An 18,813-nucleotide genomic window follows, 5' to 3' on the forward strand; every position below is an offset into this window, starting at 1 on the left:
GCTACCTGAACCTCATCCGACTTCCTCTTCCGGATCTGCTCCAAATCAATTTCCCTCTCCCTGGCCTGAGAAATCATATCTTCCAGCGTCTTACAACCGGACCTGCTCAACTCCCTGATGTCATCCCTCAACATCTCATGATATCGTGCCTTCTTCATCTCCTCATCCGCGACATACTACGGAACAAGAAGGGCTCTCTCCCTGAACTTGGTGGTGATCTCCGCCACAGTCTCAGTAGTCTGCACCTCAATAATCGGCGAAAACTCCGCTCTGAACCTAGCTGAGAAATCACTCCAAGTCATCATGTCCAACGCGGCATCATCACCCAAAGCATGACCAATCTCCTCCCACCAATCCCTCGCTCTGTCCTTCAGAAGACAGGAAGCGAGTCTGACCTTGTCCTCCTCAGGACACCGGCTCGTACGGAATGCGTTGGCAACATCAGCCAACCATCTGCTACTAGCGATGGGGTCCCTAGCCCCATGATAATCTGGTGCCCCGCAAGCCCTGAACTCCCGAAATGTCAAGGTATGCGCTCCCAACAAAACCATCATCTCAGTACGGAAGGCTCCCAACCTCTCATCCAAAATCTCCAATATACCCTCCTTGACCGTGCCAAAGATCACAGGAGTCTGAGCTAGAATAATGCGCGTAACCTCGGCTGATATCAACTCTCTCATCCGCTCCTCGAGCTGCTCGGCCCCTAAACCCGAGCCCAATCCCCCACCGGCGCCTGATCTGCCCGCTGGTCCCTCTTGCAATGTTACCATACTGAAACATATAACATAACCATTATCAGAATACTGCTCACTGCTGCGAGACCAAACATACTCACTACCAGGTTCCCGGTCTTGTCTCGGCCATTCGCGAATCGAGTACGGATCCTCTGCTTTCAGTAGTACGGGCCCATACTACCTTCCACATCTATCCGTACTTTCCTCAAGAACTGCTTTGACTCCACCAGGTCCCTTTTCTACTACTACTGCTCCCAGCACTACCTCATCCTAAGCTTACCCTAGGGAAACCTTTGACTCAACTCAAACCAGTCCTCAGCTACTGAAGGCCTCCTCGCAATGCCAATTAGCCATCACCTGGATACCATCACATGTAACGAGGCTCAGATAATCCTTCAAGTAAAAGACTCGTTCCTACAACGGTTGGACTCAAACAAGAGCTGCGCAATAGGACCAAATCCAACACTCTGAGATTATTCAACCCTGATCACATGTGACGTGATGTATCCACCTAATGGCTAACTCCCATCACTTAGAATCCCACAATGCACAAAGCAAGCAGCATTCAGACAAGGGAAAATCTAACCATAACATACTCAAGCAATCATATCCACATAGCAAGAATCTGAACTAGCATGCAACACAACTCATAAACTTAGGCATAACCTAATCAGGCTATCCTACTACTGACTATTCAACACCATCATGCAGATCAAAAGCACATATAACAGGCACATAAGGCATCCTCCCTAGATCCTTAGTCCTAATCTAGCATGCTGTTATATTAATTGATAATCAAACCATAAACTTGTATGGGTATTTTAGGGTACTTACTTGAGCTCGGTTAATTGCATGCACCACACCTCTTTTTCTTTCTGAATTCGTTTTGCTTTTCTAAAACCGTTTTTTTTTATTTTTTTATTTTTATTTTTTACAAAACTGTCTTTCTATTTTGAAAACTTCTTTACCAATTCCTCAGTTTGAGTTAAGACACACCCGAGAGCATGTCCGAATCCCTCAAACCAAGGCTCTGATACCAACTTGTAACGACCCAAAATTTAAGACCAAAAATTTCATTTTAATAAACCATTACTTAAAGTAAAGTCATCATTCCAAAACATAATATGAGTATAAGTTTTCAAAACACATGTCCATTATTAGAGTAAACATTCCCAGGTTGTCTAATCTATGGTGTGTGCCATGCGATCACCCCGAGCTCTTCCCTCTGCTACCGGAAGTACCTGAAACCAAAACTGAAAACCGTAAGCACGAAACTTAATGAGTTCCCCACCCTACCACATACCATGCATAACCACATACTGCACATACTGGGACACGCCCACTATCTTGGGCCTCGCCCCTACCTCGGGCCTCGCCTGCTACAACGACCCCGCCACTCCAGGCCCCGCCTGGCTTCGAGCCCCGCTCGGATACATTTTTGTTTTACTTAGGCCTCGCCTGTCACAGGGCCTCGCCCGCCAACAAATAATAACACATAAACATTTCACAACACATAACTAACACATGCAACTGGTTATGTCCTAAGGCCTCGCCTATCCTGGGCCTCGCCCATGTCCTGCTACTGATGAGTCATGGGACCCCATCCACGCTCCTAATGGTAGTGAGGTACGAGCCTAGCCCACTCTCACTCCTATTCTAGTTTGGGCCTCGCCCCTATTCTGCTACTAATGAGATATGGAACCCCATCCACACTCTGCTATTGGTGAGATACGGGACCTCGCCCACACTCACCTCCTTACCAGGCACATACATGTATCACACAGACAACAAGTATAAACTATCATATAAACAATTCCTTGGGCACCCGCCCGCTATTACTGGACCTCATCCTGAAAATCATACTAGCATATTGTGCCTAGGGCTAACCCCCAGGTCTTCTACTCATAACTACATGGGCCGGCATTGTGGCCTTAGACCTATTCGTAGAAAGGGAAACTCACCTGCACTGGCTGAACTTGCTGATGATCTCACTAGTTGCTGCCCGACAACTCACGGAACTCCTGCTCCCCTTGCTCCCTGAACTACCAATATCAATGCAACACTGAGTCTAACTGACCCCCGAAAGATAACCAAGTCAACCCTGGTCCAAGGTCAAAGTCCTAGTCAAAGTCAACCTTCCAGGTCAACCCTACTCGCCGAGTCACCCTACTGACTCGCCGAGTTCAAAATGATCAGATTCCTTCCATTCGCGACTCGACTCGCCGAGTCTACCGATTTCTGAGTCCTGACCTGTCCAACTCACTGAGTCTCCATCCGACTCACTGATTCGAGTCTCAACTCGAAGGGTTTGGGGTTTCGCGACCTGACTCGCCGAGTCCAAGAACAGACTCGCCGAGTACAAGGCAATCTTCATACGACTCAACGAGTTGTTCATCCCACTCGTCGAGTTTCTCCACAACTTCATGCTACTCGTCGAGTCCCTTCAGTTCTCCTTACATGCAGAGGACTTTTGAGTCATGCGTGGACTCCAAACTGTAGATCTACCCTTCCCAAGCCTATTCCTCACGTAAAGTTGCAAACTTTACGTGTAGAGAAGGAGATCTAGGCAAAATATGCCATAAACTAGGGTTTAAGGCCAAGGGGCTTCAAAATCGACTCAAGGGCTGATACTTTTTGCTTCTCCAGGCCATAACACACTTGGATTTGAAGTAGCAACTCCAGATCCGGCTTCTAACCCATAAGGGTGGCTAATCATGGCTTAAAAAGCCCAAAACTCACAACCAAATTAGATCTAAGGGAAGGAAATGACTTAATACCTTCAATACCTCAAAAAGACTCCACAAACTCCAGATCTGAAGCCAATCCTTGAGGCTTCACTGATTCCCCTCCCTCTTCTTCCTTCAAATCACCCAAAAATGGCTTGGAAGCTTGGATGCACAACAATGGAGGCTTAGGCTTCGTTTTCTGAATGAGGGATGATCTAAGGAACCCTAATGGAGAGAATAAGAAGCTTAAATAGCGCCCAAAGTCCTGAATTTAGGGTTTTCCTCGCACAGACCAGACTCGCCGAGTCCACTTGGCCGACTCGCCGAGTTGGCCACTTACACCTTGACCCGGATCCCGCTCGGACTCGCCGAGTCGACCCATAAAAATTAGGGCTTTCTTTCCTTTCTTGGCCTTTAAAACTTTGGGTGTTACATTGATGTTGGGAAAGATCTTGAGTTTATACTTTCTCACAGTTCCAAGGGACAATGCCCCTGGCGGGGTCTAGGGGCAACGCCCCTAGCAGGGTTTAAGGGGCAGAGCCCCTGGCGGTGGTTCTGCTGACCGGTCAGCGGACGGGGTTCCAAAGGATAGCACCCTGAAACCTAAACGGATTTCTATATAAGGAAAAAGTTCACCCATGCATTTTCCTACCAAAAAGTCTTCTGATGACATCACGATGATGTATGCTTCGGTTATGTGCTATAACTAATCGTTTTGGCGCCATTTTGAAGACAACCGATTTTAACCATTTTTCTTACATGTATAAATAACATGTGAATAATCCAAGAAAAAGGTTGAATTCTGGTACATATGAATGAGAATTTGAGAAGATAAAGATTAGTACATTGGTGGAAATGGGTGACAGAGAAAACGAGAGGAGGGAGCTAGGTTTAGGTGATAATGGAGGAGAGGATGAATGAGAATTTGTGAAGATAAAGATTGTGACCGTTATACCCTTTTTTTCCCCAAAAGAAAACAGAAATGATTTATTTTTCATTGCAATTACATGTGGGCATCTTACATACGCTATATTGGATATGTTGGCATCTATGTCGACATAATGTCTATTGCGACCTGTAAACCCGTAAAATATGAGGCCATACCCTCGTTTAAAAGGTCAAATTAAATTAAAGAGTTAGACAAAAATAACTATAGTGACATTTTAAAAGAAAATATTAGTACATAGTACCATTTTGTAGTACAACTCCATCAACAGTCAACCAAACTATCCTCGCCTTATTACAACAAGCTCTGCTCTGCTGCACAAGGATGGTAATGGCGACTTCTCATCTCACCTCAGGTTTTGCCATTGCTTAGTCTATCGATATTTGACAGACACTTACTTAATTGATTACACATTCAAATTCCAATTAATTGCATTGCAGCATTTTCTGGATTCTCTCCGAGCTTACAATGCCCACACAGGCAGGTTAGTTTTCTCTGTTCGACTTTGCATCAAATATTTCAACGTGGATATGTCCCAAACTGGTTTTCTGAAGTTGCTTCCAAATAAAGATGCAATTTTTTTTTTCTCATCTTCTAACTACATTTATTTATATTACAGAGGCGGTGTAACAGGAAATCTGTTCATCAGAAGATATCAGCCAGCGTTGATCTGAAGCCTCCTCCTTATGCACTGGTACGCGAGTTACATTACATGATGTGTTTATCTCTGTAATATGTATTTTTACTGTTCCTGTTACATTTGTCTGTGGTAGGATGCCCTTGAGCCACATATGAGCAAACAGACATTCGAGTATCATTGGGGAAAGCACCACAGAGCTTACGTCAACAACCTAAACAAGCAAATTGAAGGAACTGAACTCGATAAAATGACACTGGAAACCATAATTTTGTCTTCATACAACAAAGGTGATATTCTTCCGACCTTCAACAATGCTGCACAGGTATTGTATGCCATATATGCCATTTGTCAGATTTTAATGTAAATCCATTAATTGTTGAAACCCTTGGATCAGATATGGAACCATGAGTTTTTCTGGGAGTCCATGAAACCTAATGGTGGTGGAAAGCCATCTGGAGAAGTTTTGGAATTGATAAACAGAGATTTTGGATCGTTTGAAGGCGTAATCAGTGAGTTGAAATCAGCTGCCACTACTCAGTTCGGTTCTGGTTGGGCTTGGCTTGTATGTAAGTGTTTGTTTGGTTAAAGCTAAAAAGTTTGAAATAAAATAAAATGCATCCTTTTTAATTTTGATGAGTTTTGACATTTCTACCCTTGTGTTTCCTTCTAGACAAAGAGGATGACAAGAAACTTGCTGTCGTGAATAGCCCAAATGCAATTAATCCTCTTGTTTTGGACTACCATGTGAGTTAAAAACTAAAGATAATAAGTATAATATTGTTATTGTTTTTTTTTTTTTGTAACCATGGATTAACTAATACATAAATTGGTTTCTTTTTCTTCTATTTTGTAGCCTCTTCTCACCATTGATGTTTGGGAGGTATAACACATGATTCCCTATTTCCCTTTCATTATAAAGAAATGAAATTTATGCCCCACATTGTGACACTGTCGTTTAATTGAAATCGATGGATCCTTAAAACTTTATAGTTTTGTATATATAATCATGTTTTTTTTTACAAAAGAGTCAGCAGTTAAACAAGCAAACTATTTGACTGTTCATTAAGCATTTAAAGTATAAATGAACATATATATAAACAATGTTTTTGCTAAAGTTGTTGAAAACCAGTTTTTTAACCCATAAAGAAGGAAATTAAACTATATATATGGCACGTTCACTTTTAATCTAATATGTTGTTACTTGCAGCATGCATACTACCTCGATTTTCAGGTAAGAATGTGTCCTTTTAATTTACTCATTTAATCATATATAATATATGTGTTTGTGTGTGTATGATGAGATATGAAAAGGTTGATTAATGAAAATTGTATATGTTTTGTAGAACCGTAGGCCTGATTATATATCGGTGTTCCTGGATAAGCTTGTTTCATGGGAAGCAGTGAGTTTGAGACTTGAAGCAGCCAAGATTTTGGTGGCAGGGAAGGAAAATAAATGATATTTGTATCTGTATCGTTATTTAAATAACTTGTGTCGAAATAATTGCTTTATGATGTATGGTATGATATTTATTGAGGATTACAAAGAAAGTTTGAAAAAAGTTATCAAATCAAAGGGGATGCAGCCTAGCTATTTCTTATTTAGTAATAAACTATTAGAAAATTAAAACTATTTTTACCGAAGCATATACATTACACATACCAATGGAGTTAGATGGGGGTGGGGGCACCCACTAGCCCCCTACTGGCTCCGCCCCTCTTTTTTTTTTGTGTGTAGAATCTTTGGTTGAACTACTTAGATGAGCTAAACATTGGTGATTATGAGTTGAGCACCTTGATGTTATTCAATTCATAAAGTAACAATTTTATCACCACCGTTTAAAAAACTAAAATATCGAAAAATTAAAAATTAAAAATCCAAAAAATAATCAAATTTATAGAAATCCCCCCCCCCCCCCCCCCCCCCCCCCCCAATAACCATTTATTTCTCAAGTCCAAATACGAAGTAAGGATCTCACTACGAAATTGGGGAACCCAACTGGAAAATGGCCAAAGAAGTTATTTTGGAGCATTTCGTTAGTGGGTCATCCATTTTACAGTGAGTATATAAAAAATATCTTCAGTTTTTTTTCCCTCTGATAATATATATTGAAATTTCTCTAAAACCTACTTTCATACATCGATTTAAGTTTAAATCTTGTATTACAGAGATAATGGTTTTTAATGGGAATTAACCATTTCTTAGTGAGGAAAATTTGAGCTTTTAATACATTTTTTTGTTTGGAAAAGGTCAGTTCTTATTGTCGGAAATGATCATTTTACACAATGAGAAATCTGCCCATTTCTTAGTGGACATTGCTCAATGTAGAAAATGATCACCTCACAGTGAGAATTAACACATTTTCGTAGTGGATATAATTTAGATAGAAGAATCTATAATTTTTGCTGGGTTTTTATAGTTTTCATACTTGATTGGATTTATTTAATTTCGGTATTTGATACAAAAAGAACATCAATAATATGTGGAAATCCTAAAAATTGAAGTTAGACGGTAGATTTTATCATTTATTTTGTTTTTTTAATAATTATATATCACAAGCCAATGGCCCATTTGCGGGGACCCATATGGCCCATTTCATAGATGGAGATCGGAGCATTTGGAGAGCCCCTCCAACATTGGTTATTTGGAAGTTGCTTAATTTTTGCTTGTTATTTTTGTCGTTATAATAAGGGCACCATAAATACAGTTACATTTAATAACTTCCAAGTATTTATGACATGGAAATCCAAATTATCCCATTGCATTCAAGTTTCCTTAAATGCTAAAAGTTAGGCCTACAACATCATATACTTCCGATAAGGACTCTGAAAACTCGAAATGTTTATTAGAACCACACCAGAAAATCATTAAAAATTTGTCAAAATTCGTCTAATATAATAACACCAAGTCATTTTCCAAAGTTACACAATACTTAATAAAAACCCCGCCAACAAACAACTGTCTCTAACTCCACATAACATTAACCACAAAAGCAGCAAAAAGAGCTCATTCCCATGAAGACTTTGGTTGTTTAGCAATATCATCCTTGATCCATTTTTGAACTTGTTTCACAACAAAGAAGTACTGCAAAAATAAAAACAATCAAACAAAGGGAAAGGGAAAGGGACCCACAAGCAGAAAAGTTTAAACATAACAACTTACTTGAAATGCAATGATGAGAGGAATGAAGATTTTCCCTCTTTCATTTGCATTTGGGCCATCAATCAACTTTTGGTCAACCAAAATGCTACTGCTTTCATTGGTAGCAACTTTTGTAATCACTTCAACTATATTAGGAATCCAAGCACTTCCATTTGGAAGAATCTGATTCCAAAAAAAAAAAAAAAAAAAAAAAAAAAAAAAATCAATCAATCAAGGTCAAAACATGATATAGCAATAACCACTAACCTTCTCCTCACGTTCATTTTTATTACACCTGCTACTATTTTCAACCAACACAACTGGAATTGAGTGCCCCTACAAGAAAAATATCCACACCAATCAGATTAAAGAAATTATATATAAGTAAATAAAAAGAGACTGAGTACCTGAATTTCACGTTTCCTGAAACGCCCTCCAGATTCTACAACTTTTAGAAGAGCCTCTGATCTTTTTCCAAAGAAGTCATCATAACCAAGACAATCTGGTGGTGTGAGCTGAGCATGTGTTAGCACTACCACTCCTTTATGCCATATTTCTTTACCAAAACTCTCTGTTATTGCCTTCACAATCTGTTTATCCAAGTTATCCACTCTATACGCATCCAATCTGTCCACATATAACAAAACATCTATTGTTTTGTTCAAAAGAAACCTGCAAAATCACAAACCAACTCATTCAGACATAATTCATATTTCATAAACAATATTATTCAATCCAGATTTTGATACTGAATACTGAATACCACACCTTTTGATGAGGTCAAGAGCCTGGTCATTCACATAACCTCCTTCAACAATCCCTGGTGTGTCGATGATGTTCAATGTGAATCCAGATCTTTCACGGGAAACCATCACTGGTCTTGGGACATCTGACTGAAACAAAAAATTATATAAATGAAATGAAAGTTACAAAGTGGAATTACTTTAATGGTGTTATAAGCTATGAAGCTATGAGGGTGTATGATATACCTGAAAGGCACTGACTGCAACTGCTCGTTCACCAAGAATGGAGTTTATAGTTGAAGATTTCCCAACACCTCCCTTTCCCATTACAAGGATAGTCAAACTGTCCCTCTCCTGTGATATTACAAGGATCCAAATTTTAATAGCAAATAATGCTTCTTTCACAACAAGCTTCTCAGGAATTCTCAATTGAATCGACTTAAACCATGAAAATTAGGTTTTACAATAGACGTTAAACGAAAGTAAAGAGAACAACTAGGGATTGATGTACACCTTCGTCTTTAAATCTCCCAGTAGTTCCAACAACTTGGTCTGGGTTGCAAGAGGAAACAGTTGAATTCCTGTCCATTCACGGGCCATCGAACCTGAAAGTTCGTAAAACAATACGATTAAACTGTAATGTAACCTAATTTTAACTCATGAGAACAGAATTGAAATTTCGAAACATGTAGAAAACTTAATAAACAAGTAATTTTATGTAAATTCCGTCAAGCAGGACTTATGCATTAGTGAACGGAAACAAAGCTAGAAAAACTTGAAGATTACTTCCTTAGTTTGAAATAAATTACAGCTCGATTCGGATTTGATATTGATTGATTTGTAACTTGAAATTTCATACGGACTTCAACTGCTATTGATTGACATACAAAATCAATTTTCGGGGAATGAGGGAGTAAATGTATACAAAATCAAATGGCAGGAAACCAAAATTGAAACTCAAATTAACAAGGATAAGAACATGGGTTTTGGATCTTACCAACCTTTAGCGACAAGATATTTGTGACTTCAAATAGTATGTAACAGAGCAAATTATGATGGATAGTGGGACGCAAAGAGAAACCCTAACAAACACAATTGGAAGAGAAGAGGGTTAAAAGAAATGCTTGTTGTTGTTCTGTATTACAGAAGACGAGATTATCAACACCAGGGTTTTGCACTTTAGAGCCATTGCCTAAATGGCCCCTGTAGTATCTCATAAACGATCTTTTAGCCCTTGTAGTAGAGTAAAAAAAACGATTCAACCCAAACCAATAAAAAAGAGAAGAAAAAGGAACGACAATACAAGCCACATAAACGAGTGGCAAAACACAGAACCACAAACAACAACGAAAAAAAAAACAACTGAAGTTACAGATTAAGAAAAAAGACATTGAGATCAGTTTTGTCCATGTTGACTCATTCATTTTACCCCTATTTTCACCCAAAGAAAGGTCATGGATTTGATAATATCTATGACTTTATTTGGTGGCAGCCAGATTTCCCTGAAAACTCTATCATTAATTGCTATCCAAATAGACCATAGCACACAATAACAAATGGCTATAAAAATCCTTCTTCTCTCTGGACATGACCCCCACCTCGCTGTGAACTCTAGAATGTCATTTGCCTTAAGAAAACTTCCAACTTGCACACTACACCATCTCTATATCCCCTCTGTGACCATCTTTGCATAAGAGCATGCCACAAGAGTATGGTTTGGACACTCTTCTATCTCCTCACACATTCAACATGTCAATGTTTCCAAGATTACCCCTCTTTTTGAAAGTTCATTTGTCGTTGGAATTCTGCTAGCTTGCGCCCTCTAAATGAAACAGAAGACTTTTAGTGGTATTTCTTTAATCCAATGAAAATTATAATTGATGGTAAGGGATCGATAATCCCATTTTTTCCTAAGGGTACACACTGTATATGAGCCATCTAGTGTTAAGCCAAATTTCCAAATTTCACAAGTGGGACCTAATTGCTTGGAGATCACTAGACTGACATGGATGTTTTTTTCATGAGATCATTCTTTATACCTGCGATATTGTTCTATATCCCGGGTAAAGTCTTCATTGAGTAACAATCATCAGGTTTGGAACGGGGGTTGTGCAAACTATTGATAACTGTTGCCCATTATTGTTATTTGAAATGAAAAATGGTCGATTCGAATTTAATTCGTTTACTAAACATGTTTGATTGACGAAATAAACAAGATAAATCTAATTTCATCCCATTTAAAAAATATATTTGATTAAGTTTAGATTTTCAATCATTTTGCTAAATAAAATGTTCCAACGTTATTTAATTTAATTTAATCTACTATACATTGAAACACATATAAAATAACTTTTTATAACATTTAAGAATACATTAATATTATAAAACTAAAGCTTTGGTAGTAAGTAAACATATATACATATAATATGAATTAATTATTATTGTAATATTTTGTTGGTATAAATATAGAGTTATAAACAGACAATGAAACTAGTAATATTTATCTATAATATGACATGAATTTATATTACTTTAATTTCGAAATATATTGATTTATACAAAACTTACAAAAATGATATAAATTAAATATATTGAACACATAAATAAGTTGTGGAAATGTTCTTGTTATATTGAGGATATATAAAAGTTTTAGATAGTTGAATTGGCTTTAAGGTGACATAAAACTATAATGAAATGGATTGTTGGATGTATTTCATGCATGTTTATCTCATGTAATTGCATTTCATTTATGAATTTTATCATTTACGGGTCATTTTGTGGAATCTCGTGGAATTTAATTATTTGTGCGGGCTTTGATGTATTGTAGGGACATTGGAATCATGGAGCATACTTGGGATTAGGTTGGGAAGCTTTGGTTTAGGACAATCATTAAATGAACAAAAGGGTTGGAAATTTCATATTTGGCCGGTAAAGACAGAAGACTAACCATGTCATGTAAAATTAAGTGTTGGTTTCACAGTGGCCATTTATGGGCCGTTCCAAATATATTTTGGGCGGAGGACGAGAGAAAAAAAAATGTTCCCTTAAAATACACAAATATAATCAAGTTTTTTTTATAAAAAATCAATAATTAAAAAAAATTATTTGTACTATTTTCTAAATATAATAATTTCAATAAAAAAATTGAGCCCTTTAAAAGATGAGCTATGGACCGTCGCCTCTATCGTTCACCCTCTAGAACTGGTCATATAGCAAAAATAGGCTACGAAACTTTAAAGATTACATGGGCCATGGTTTTTGCCTTGTATTTCCCGTTGTCGTGTAAATGGATCAGATGTACAAAATGGCAACAAAGGTAGGCAGGATTGTAAGAAAAAGTAGCGTGTTTTTGGGTTTACATGGCTAGTGGGTTTCTTAGGCTTTTTACATGTGTTATGTGTTTTAATTTGCGTATAGTAGCCCTTTTGGCACATTCCAAAATTCGACAAATAGGGAGTTAGGCCTTATTTTTGGGATATATGACCGGAGGGAGTGAAGAATGTGATTTTCATCTTATGTTGGCATTAGGAATCATTCGAAAGCATTTGTTCATCATTTTTAAGTGTGATTAACTTTTTTTAACAATTTGATTCTTATAACATTTGTAGCTATTATCGACTAAAAAACCCAATTTCTGGTTTTAGAGTGTGTATTTCATCTTTGTTGTGGTTAAACCTTTCAAATTAGTTTTGGAAACACTTATGGTCTAGTAATGCATATTTTTCTTGATTCAAATTCTTTGAATTTTTATTTAGTTTATTTTGGCCATTTAAATTCTAGTGTTAATTTTCAATTATTGAAATCCTGAATTCTTTTAGGAGTTAAAACCGATAACAATGGTTCTAGGTTAGAAAAAGTTGTCATTGCAAACCCGAATTATTTGTTTTCAAACCATCGAGGTTGTGAAAGGAAACGAATATTCTGTGGAATACTTCCATGAAACTGTATGCGATCTTTTAGTTTGATTTAATAGTTTCTTTAAACTACTTAGTAAGACTAGGTGTAATTAAAGAGATTGGTTGTTTTAAATAAACATGTTGGCAAGTAAAAAAGGTATTAGATGTCTTTTAGTACCAACTTATACCATTAATAATTGAATTCGATATCAATCCAAGTTTTTTTTTTCACATAATAGATAGAAAGAATTTGAAACCGGATCCAGTTCACCATTGATTGTCTTGTTTTCATTATGTGTTTCTAATAAATTCAGGTCTTAAACACAAACCCCCTCTTTTAAGTTGCTTGTTTCTCATTAAAATCTCAGAGTTACATAAGCAAAAGGCATAAGATTGTTAACCTGTATCTAGCTATATGAATTCTACCCCTACTTAAAATGAATTATCTTTTAGCCGTTTATATCTCTATTTGTCTTTGTTTTCAAAGACGCTGCTATCGTCTAGTTCTTGGGAAGTAAGGGATATGTTATAACTTATAAGCAAAGAACTCCAAGGGCCGCATCAATCTTTTCTTTTAGCATACATGATTTACGAGATCATCAATAGATACGACTCTCCAGATTTCAATCGCCTCTTTAACTGTTCTGAGATCATCATTAGATTAGATACGACTTACCAATTAATAGGCATGTGTTTTTTACCACGTCGAAAAGGGTATCATTAAAAAAATCATGGAGTTATAGAATCTAAAAGGTAAATGTGATATTTAAAATTTAGGTCCATATTTAGTCATTTACCCACTAACATGTAACCGCTAGAAAATTCATATTTTTGACACACTCTAATTTCTTGAAAACTACAAGTATTCCAAAGTGCGATTCATCATCCCCCTGATCTTCTAGATGCATCTACATTCTACAATTTCACAATCAAAATCATTCTTCCTTTGTTTACAGCCAACTGCATTTTCCTGATTCTCACCAAGTTTAATCCACTTGAAAGCTTTTCAATGTCATGCATCTTCCCGAAGCCAACCAAGGCAAACCTTCTTCCTTGTTCAATAATGTGTCCCACTTTACGACATGCTTCCCACAAAGTAGTTTTTCCACAATCATGCAGGAAGTTACGAAATGAAGAAATGGTTCCTCTCCCTATCCCTTAATTTGTCTCTCCATTTGTATGGCTCCTACGTTTACGAACCACGTTGTTACCATTAAGTAGCATCAGATTCCAATTTACACCCACCTTACAAAAATATATTTATTTTCTATTTTTTTTTTCTTGGATATAAATTGAGATTCAATAACCAATTTTACAAGACAATTTATGTGGGCCCACATGACACGTAGATTTGATAAATATATAGATCAGTACAAGCTTTTTGATAGTACTAGCTAGACTGTACTAATTGTAGTACAAAACTCAACCAACCCCCCATCCGAGACATTTCAACGTCTTCTCATAGTCATCTATATATATCATATTAAGATTAAGATTCCAATTAATTGTAGAATTTGGTGGATTGTCACGGAGCTTTTACGAAGGCCACAGGAGCATGTAAGTTGTCTCTGTGCGACTTCGACTGTTTCTTCCAAATTCGTTATTCTGACTGCATCAAACGATTGAACATGGATAAAATTTCAAATTTCTTGGGTTTCTGGGGAACCATGGGTTAGGACGAAATATCTTTGTCAGTAAATCATTTTTATCTGGTTTGTTTGTGATTTCATACGGATTATCCAGATAAAACCCTAATTATAACCTCTTTCAGAAACTTATTACTTGTTTTTACACGTGTCCCAACGTGGTTTAGCTCCAAATAAAGATGCAAGTTTTCTGTTAAGTGTTATCTTCTTCATCTTCTAACTGTTTGAAGAAAAACTACAATATTTATGTTACAGAGACGTTGATCTGTTCATCTGACGATATCAGCCAACATGGATCTGAAGCCTCTTCCTTTTGCACTGGTACGTATCATGTACGCCTGCCTGACTTAATATATATTGAACAATACGTCGTTAATTACATGATGTACGTGTTTATCTCTGTAATATATATATATATATATATATATATATATATATATATATATATATATATATATATATATATACTTCCTGTGCTACATGATGATACATCTGTGGTAGGATGCCCTTGAGCCACATATGAGCAAAGAGACGTTAGAGTATCATTGGGGAAAGCACCACAGATCTTACGTGAACAACCTAAACAAGCAAATAGAAGGAACTGAACTAAATAAAATGACATTAGAAAGCATAATTTTGACTTCATACAACAAAGGTGATATTCTTCCGACCTTCAACAATGCTGCACAGGTATTGTATGCCATATATGTCATTTGTTGATTCTTTTTAAGTTTACTTTCAGTGGTGTCAGATATTGTAATGTAAATCCATTAATTGTTGAAACCCTTGGATCAGATATGGAACCATGAGTTTTTCTGGGAGTCTATGAAACCTAATGGAGGTGGAAAGCCATCTGGAGAACTTTTGGAACTGATAAAAAGAGATTTTGGTTCGTTTGAAGGCGTAATCAGTGAGTTGAAATCAGCTGCCACGACTCAGTTCGGTTCTGGTTGGGCTTGGCTTGTATGTAAGTGTCTGTTAGGTTAAAGCTAAAAAGTTTGAAATAAAATAAAATGCATCCATGTTAATTTTGATGAGTCTTGACATTTACCCTTGTGTTTCCTTCTAGACAAAGAGGATGAGAAGAAACTTGCTGTCGTGAATAGCCCAAATGCAATTAATCCTCTTGTTTTGGACTACCATGTGAGTTAAAAACTAAAGATAATAAGTATAATATTGTTATTGTTTTTTTTTTTGTAACCATGGATTAACTAATATATAAATTGGTTTCTTTTTCTTCTATTTTGTAGCCTCTTCTCACCATTGATGTTTGGGAGGTATAACACATGATTCCCTATTTCCCTTTCATTATAAAGAAATGAAATTTATGCCCATGTACACAATTGGTCATTGTCGTTTGTCGTTTAATTGAAATCAATAGATCCCTAAAACTTAATATTTTTGTAAAAAAACACCATTATTGCGTAAACCCATAATAGTCGTCTTCTTTTTTTAAAAAAACCGAGAAAAGTTGAAGGCCAAGGCTGGGTCTATTTTGTACATATAAAACAAGAAAAATAGTTATTCGATTGTTTACTAAGCATTTAAAATATAAATGAATGTAAACAATGTCTTTGCTAAATTTATTAAAAACCAATTTTTATTTAGGAACAGAGCAATAACAATGTTATAAATTATATATAAAACTAATATTGATTATAAATATAAGTTATCTTAAAAATTAAACATCAATATAATTAAATAGAAATAAAATCAATATTAAGTTGGCACGTAAAAATATTAACAAATATAATTAAAATCAAAACATTTTATTAAAAAATAATTAACGAAGGAAATTCAATAAAGAGAAAGGGAAAGAAGAAAATTCCATCTTTTTTTTAAATGGATTCACATTTAACCAACATGTGAATGCACATACAATGCATGCTTATTGTAGACCTCACAATATGTGTCTATGTATTGTGTATATGTGTCAACACGAATTTACACATGTATTGTAAAACGTCTCTTTTGTACGACACATAACAAACATGTGTGACACGTACCATGACACAAATAGATATATTTTTAACCATACGTGTTACACGATAACACGAAAACACAAAAAGACTCAAATTTACATGAGCATCAAGTTGAAAGATTTATTGTGTAAAATTAAATTAAAACAAAAATGACCAATTGCACATCATTAACCTATAAAGAAACAAAACTATCTTTATGACACGTTCACTTTGAATCTAATATGGTGTTACTTGTTACTTGCAGCATGCATACTACCTCGACTTTCAGGTAAGAACTTGTTCCTTTTAGTTGCTTAATCGGATGATATATGAAAGGTTTATCAGTGAAACTTGAATTTGTTTTATTTACAGAACCGCAGGCCTGATTATGTATCGGTGTTCTTGGATAAGCTTGTGTCTTGGGAAGCAGTGAGTTTGAGGCTTGAAGCAGCAAAGATTTTAATGGCAGGGAAGAAAAAAGGAGATGAAAGCAATTGAAGTGGATGTTATTGAGCAAATGGAGCTTTTGAACAATAAATGATTGTAACCATATTTGTATCTGTATGGTTATTTAACTTTTGTTAAAGTTGAATTATGGTATGATATCATATTTATCGAGGATTACAACTTACATGTTTGAAAAAGTTATTGAACAATTCAAATCGAAGTCACACAATATGGAAGCGATAAAAGCTAGATATTTTCAAGAAAACAAATAAAGAGAACCCAAAACAGGAGAAACTTTTTATTATAATATTTCGATCTCTTTAACATTACAATCTAATCTTCTTATATACGAGACTAATAACCTTAAAATCCTTACAATAATAAATGAGATGATTCATAACCGACACATTAAATCGGTCAAAATAACTTACATATTGATCCTAAATAGAAAAGTAACATACGAAATAACAAATGAGTTTATTAATACTTTTATTTTATGGAATAAAAACCGAAAATCTATAATAAAATCAAACTAAGGAACTAAAATATATAATATAATTTTAATTCGAAGAATATGTGAATTGAATTTCACCCTCTTTCCACATTCTCAATGACCCATATACGAATCGACACTTGAAATGTTCTAGACTCATGTCCATATGAAGTTGGTATTACTATGTATCGTGATTAAACTGAACAATTTATTAGTGTGAACTAATTCCAACAGATATTCAAATCACCTACTGATGTATTCATCATATATCTTGATAAACAAGATTTACATTTATCATAAGACTTGTCATCAAACGATATCCAAAATTCAATCCAACTGGATACTTGGTAATGCATTTTTCATTTATGTATCCAAGACTATGATTCTAAAATTACATTTCACCTAAACCCTTTTGGAAGTATTTGAATTAGTAAACATTATGGTCAATCTGAACGGTCCATTAGTTGAACTAATTCCAACAGATATTCGTACTATAGCTAGGGTAGTAATATCGTCATCCATCTTGACAAAAGACTATCATTTATCAGAAAACTTATGGTCAAATGAATTCCAAAATCCTATCTAATTGGATATTTGATAATGCAATTTTCATGTCCAAGAAGATGATTCAACAATAATACATCTTATTCAAATATTCGAATAAGCTTTGAATCATTGTTACTATACTATCTTCATAGATTTCATGACTTTCTTTTAACATGTTAAAATGTTCTATATTTAAACAAGTAAAAATGATCTCATGAAACATTGTATTAACAATTTGAATTATAAGACCATAAACTAAAGATTTTGAAAATAGTTTTCTTTTGATCTAATGAATAATAGTAAGGGATCGGTATTCATGATCAAACAAGTAAAAATGATCGACAGACCCAAAACTGAAATTGGTTGCTGCCTTTTCGGAAAGATGAGAAACTGCTTTGAAACCCACGTCCACGTTTATACGGCCCATGTAAATATGTATTGACGTTTACACGGTCTGTGTAAATGCAATAAGTAGACTGCTCAAATTGGTTGGGTCTTCAAAGTATGTTGTTGAAGTATGCTCGATTACACGGCCCGTGTAAACTCATGGCTATAGTTTACACAGTCGTGGAAGTCCCTGAATGGCTGCAATCCTCAAATCTTCCTTCCCGATGCTCCGAAAGTCATGAAATCTTGTCCGCGCCTTTTATTCACCTCCCTAAGCTAGATCTCACCTCCAAGAGTCCTTAAAATATCACAAAAGTGTGAGAGTGAATTAGTATTATGGAATGTCCCGAAAAACATGTAAAATGCAAGAGTTTAAGCCTAAATACAATGCAATTATATGAAATAAAACTCCAAAATGGGTGCATGAAATGCACCCAACACCAATTTCGATCACCACGTAATTCCTAGATCTTTGAGATCCATTGACTATCAATGATATGTTAATCTCG

At 35.9% G+C, this 18,813-nt stretch overlaps 3 protein-coding genes across 4 annotated transcripts; 2 read left to right on the plus strand and 1 right to left on the minus strand.

Annotated features, from left to right (window-relative positions):
- Positions 1 to 4,611: 4,611 nt before the first annotated feature.
- LOC145010976 (superoxide dismutase [Fe], chloroplastic-like) lies at positions 4,612 to 6,619 on the plus strand. The gene is made up of 9 exons (XM_078969575.1): positions 4,612 to 4,761; positions 4,847 to 4,890; positions 5,026 to 5,100; positions 5,180 to 5,368; positions 5,441 to 5,612; positions 5,717 to 5,790; positions 5,900 to 5,926; positions 6,254 to 6,277; positions 6,390 to 6,619. Exons 1-9 carry the CDS (start codon positions 4,731 to 4,733, stop codon positions 6,501 to 6,503), a joined length of 750 nt encoding a protein of 249 aa, XP_078825701.1. The 5' UTR covers positions 4,612 to 4,730; the 3' UTR covers positions 6,504 to 6,619.
- Positions 6,620 to 7,865: 1,246 nt separating this feature from the next.
- LOC145012724 (translocase of chloroplast 34-like) lies at positions 7,866 to 10,066 on the minus strand. 2 transcript variants are annotated; one of them, XM_078971514.1, is made up of 8 exons: positions 9,930 to 10,066; positions 9,442 to 9,533; positions 9,175 to 9,282; positions 8,954 to 9,078; positions 8,593 to 8,857; positions 8,453 to 8,521; positions 8,207 to 8,368; positions 7,866 to 8,128 (listed from the first exon to the last, which is right to left on the minus strand). In XM_078971514.1, the coding sequence occupies exons 2-8, from the start codon at positions 9,526 to 9,528 to the stop codon at positions 8,051 to 8,053; spliced, it is 894 nt and encodes a 297-aa protein (XP_078827640.1). In that variant the 5' UTR covers positions 9,529 to 9,533; positions 9,930 to 10,066; the 3' UTR covers positions 7,866 to 8,050. The 2 variants fall into 2 exon arrangements, with proteins under 2 accessions (XP_078827640.1, XP_078827639.1); XM_078971513.1 differs by having other exon boundaries at positions 9,926 to 10,058.
- A 4,199-nt stretch (positions 10,067 to 14,265) lies between these two features.
- On the plus strand, positions 14,266 to 17,062 carry LOC145008722 (superoxide dismutase [Fe], chloroplastic-like). Its single transcript, XM_078967322.1, has 8 exons — positions 14,266 to 14,381; positions 14,726 to 14,791; positions 14,972 to 15,160; positions 15,266 to 15,437; positions 15,540 to 15,613; positions 15,721 to 15,747; positions 16,697 to 16,720; positions 16,804 to 17,062. The coding sequence occupies exons 2-8, from the start codon at positions 14,762 to 14,764 to the stop codon at positions 16,927 to 16,929; spliced, it is 642 nt and encodes a 213-aa protein (XP_078823448.1). The 5' UTR covers positions 14,266 to 14,381; positions 14,726 to 14,761; the 3' UTR covers positions 16,930 to 17,062.
- Positions 17,063 to 18,813: the final 1,751 nt, after the last annotated feature.

This window comes from Lactuca saligna, chromosome 8, assembly GCF_052625555.1.
Source record: "Lactuca saligna cultivar CGN05327 chromosome 8, ASM5262555v1, whole genome shotgun sequence".
NCBI classification, from domain to species: Eukaryota; Viridiplantae; Streptophyta; class Magnoliopsida; order Asterales; family Asteraceae; genus Lactuca; species Lactuca saligna.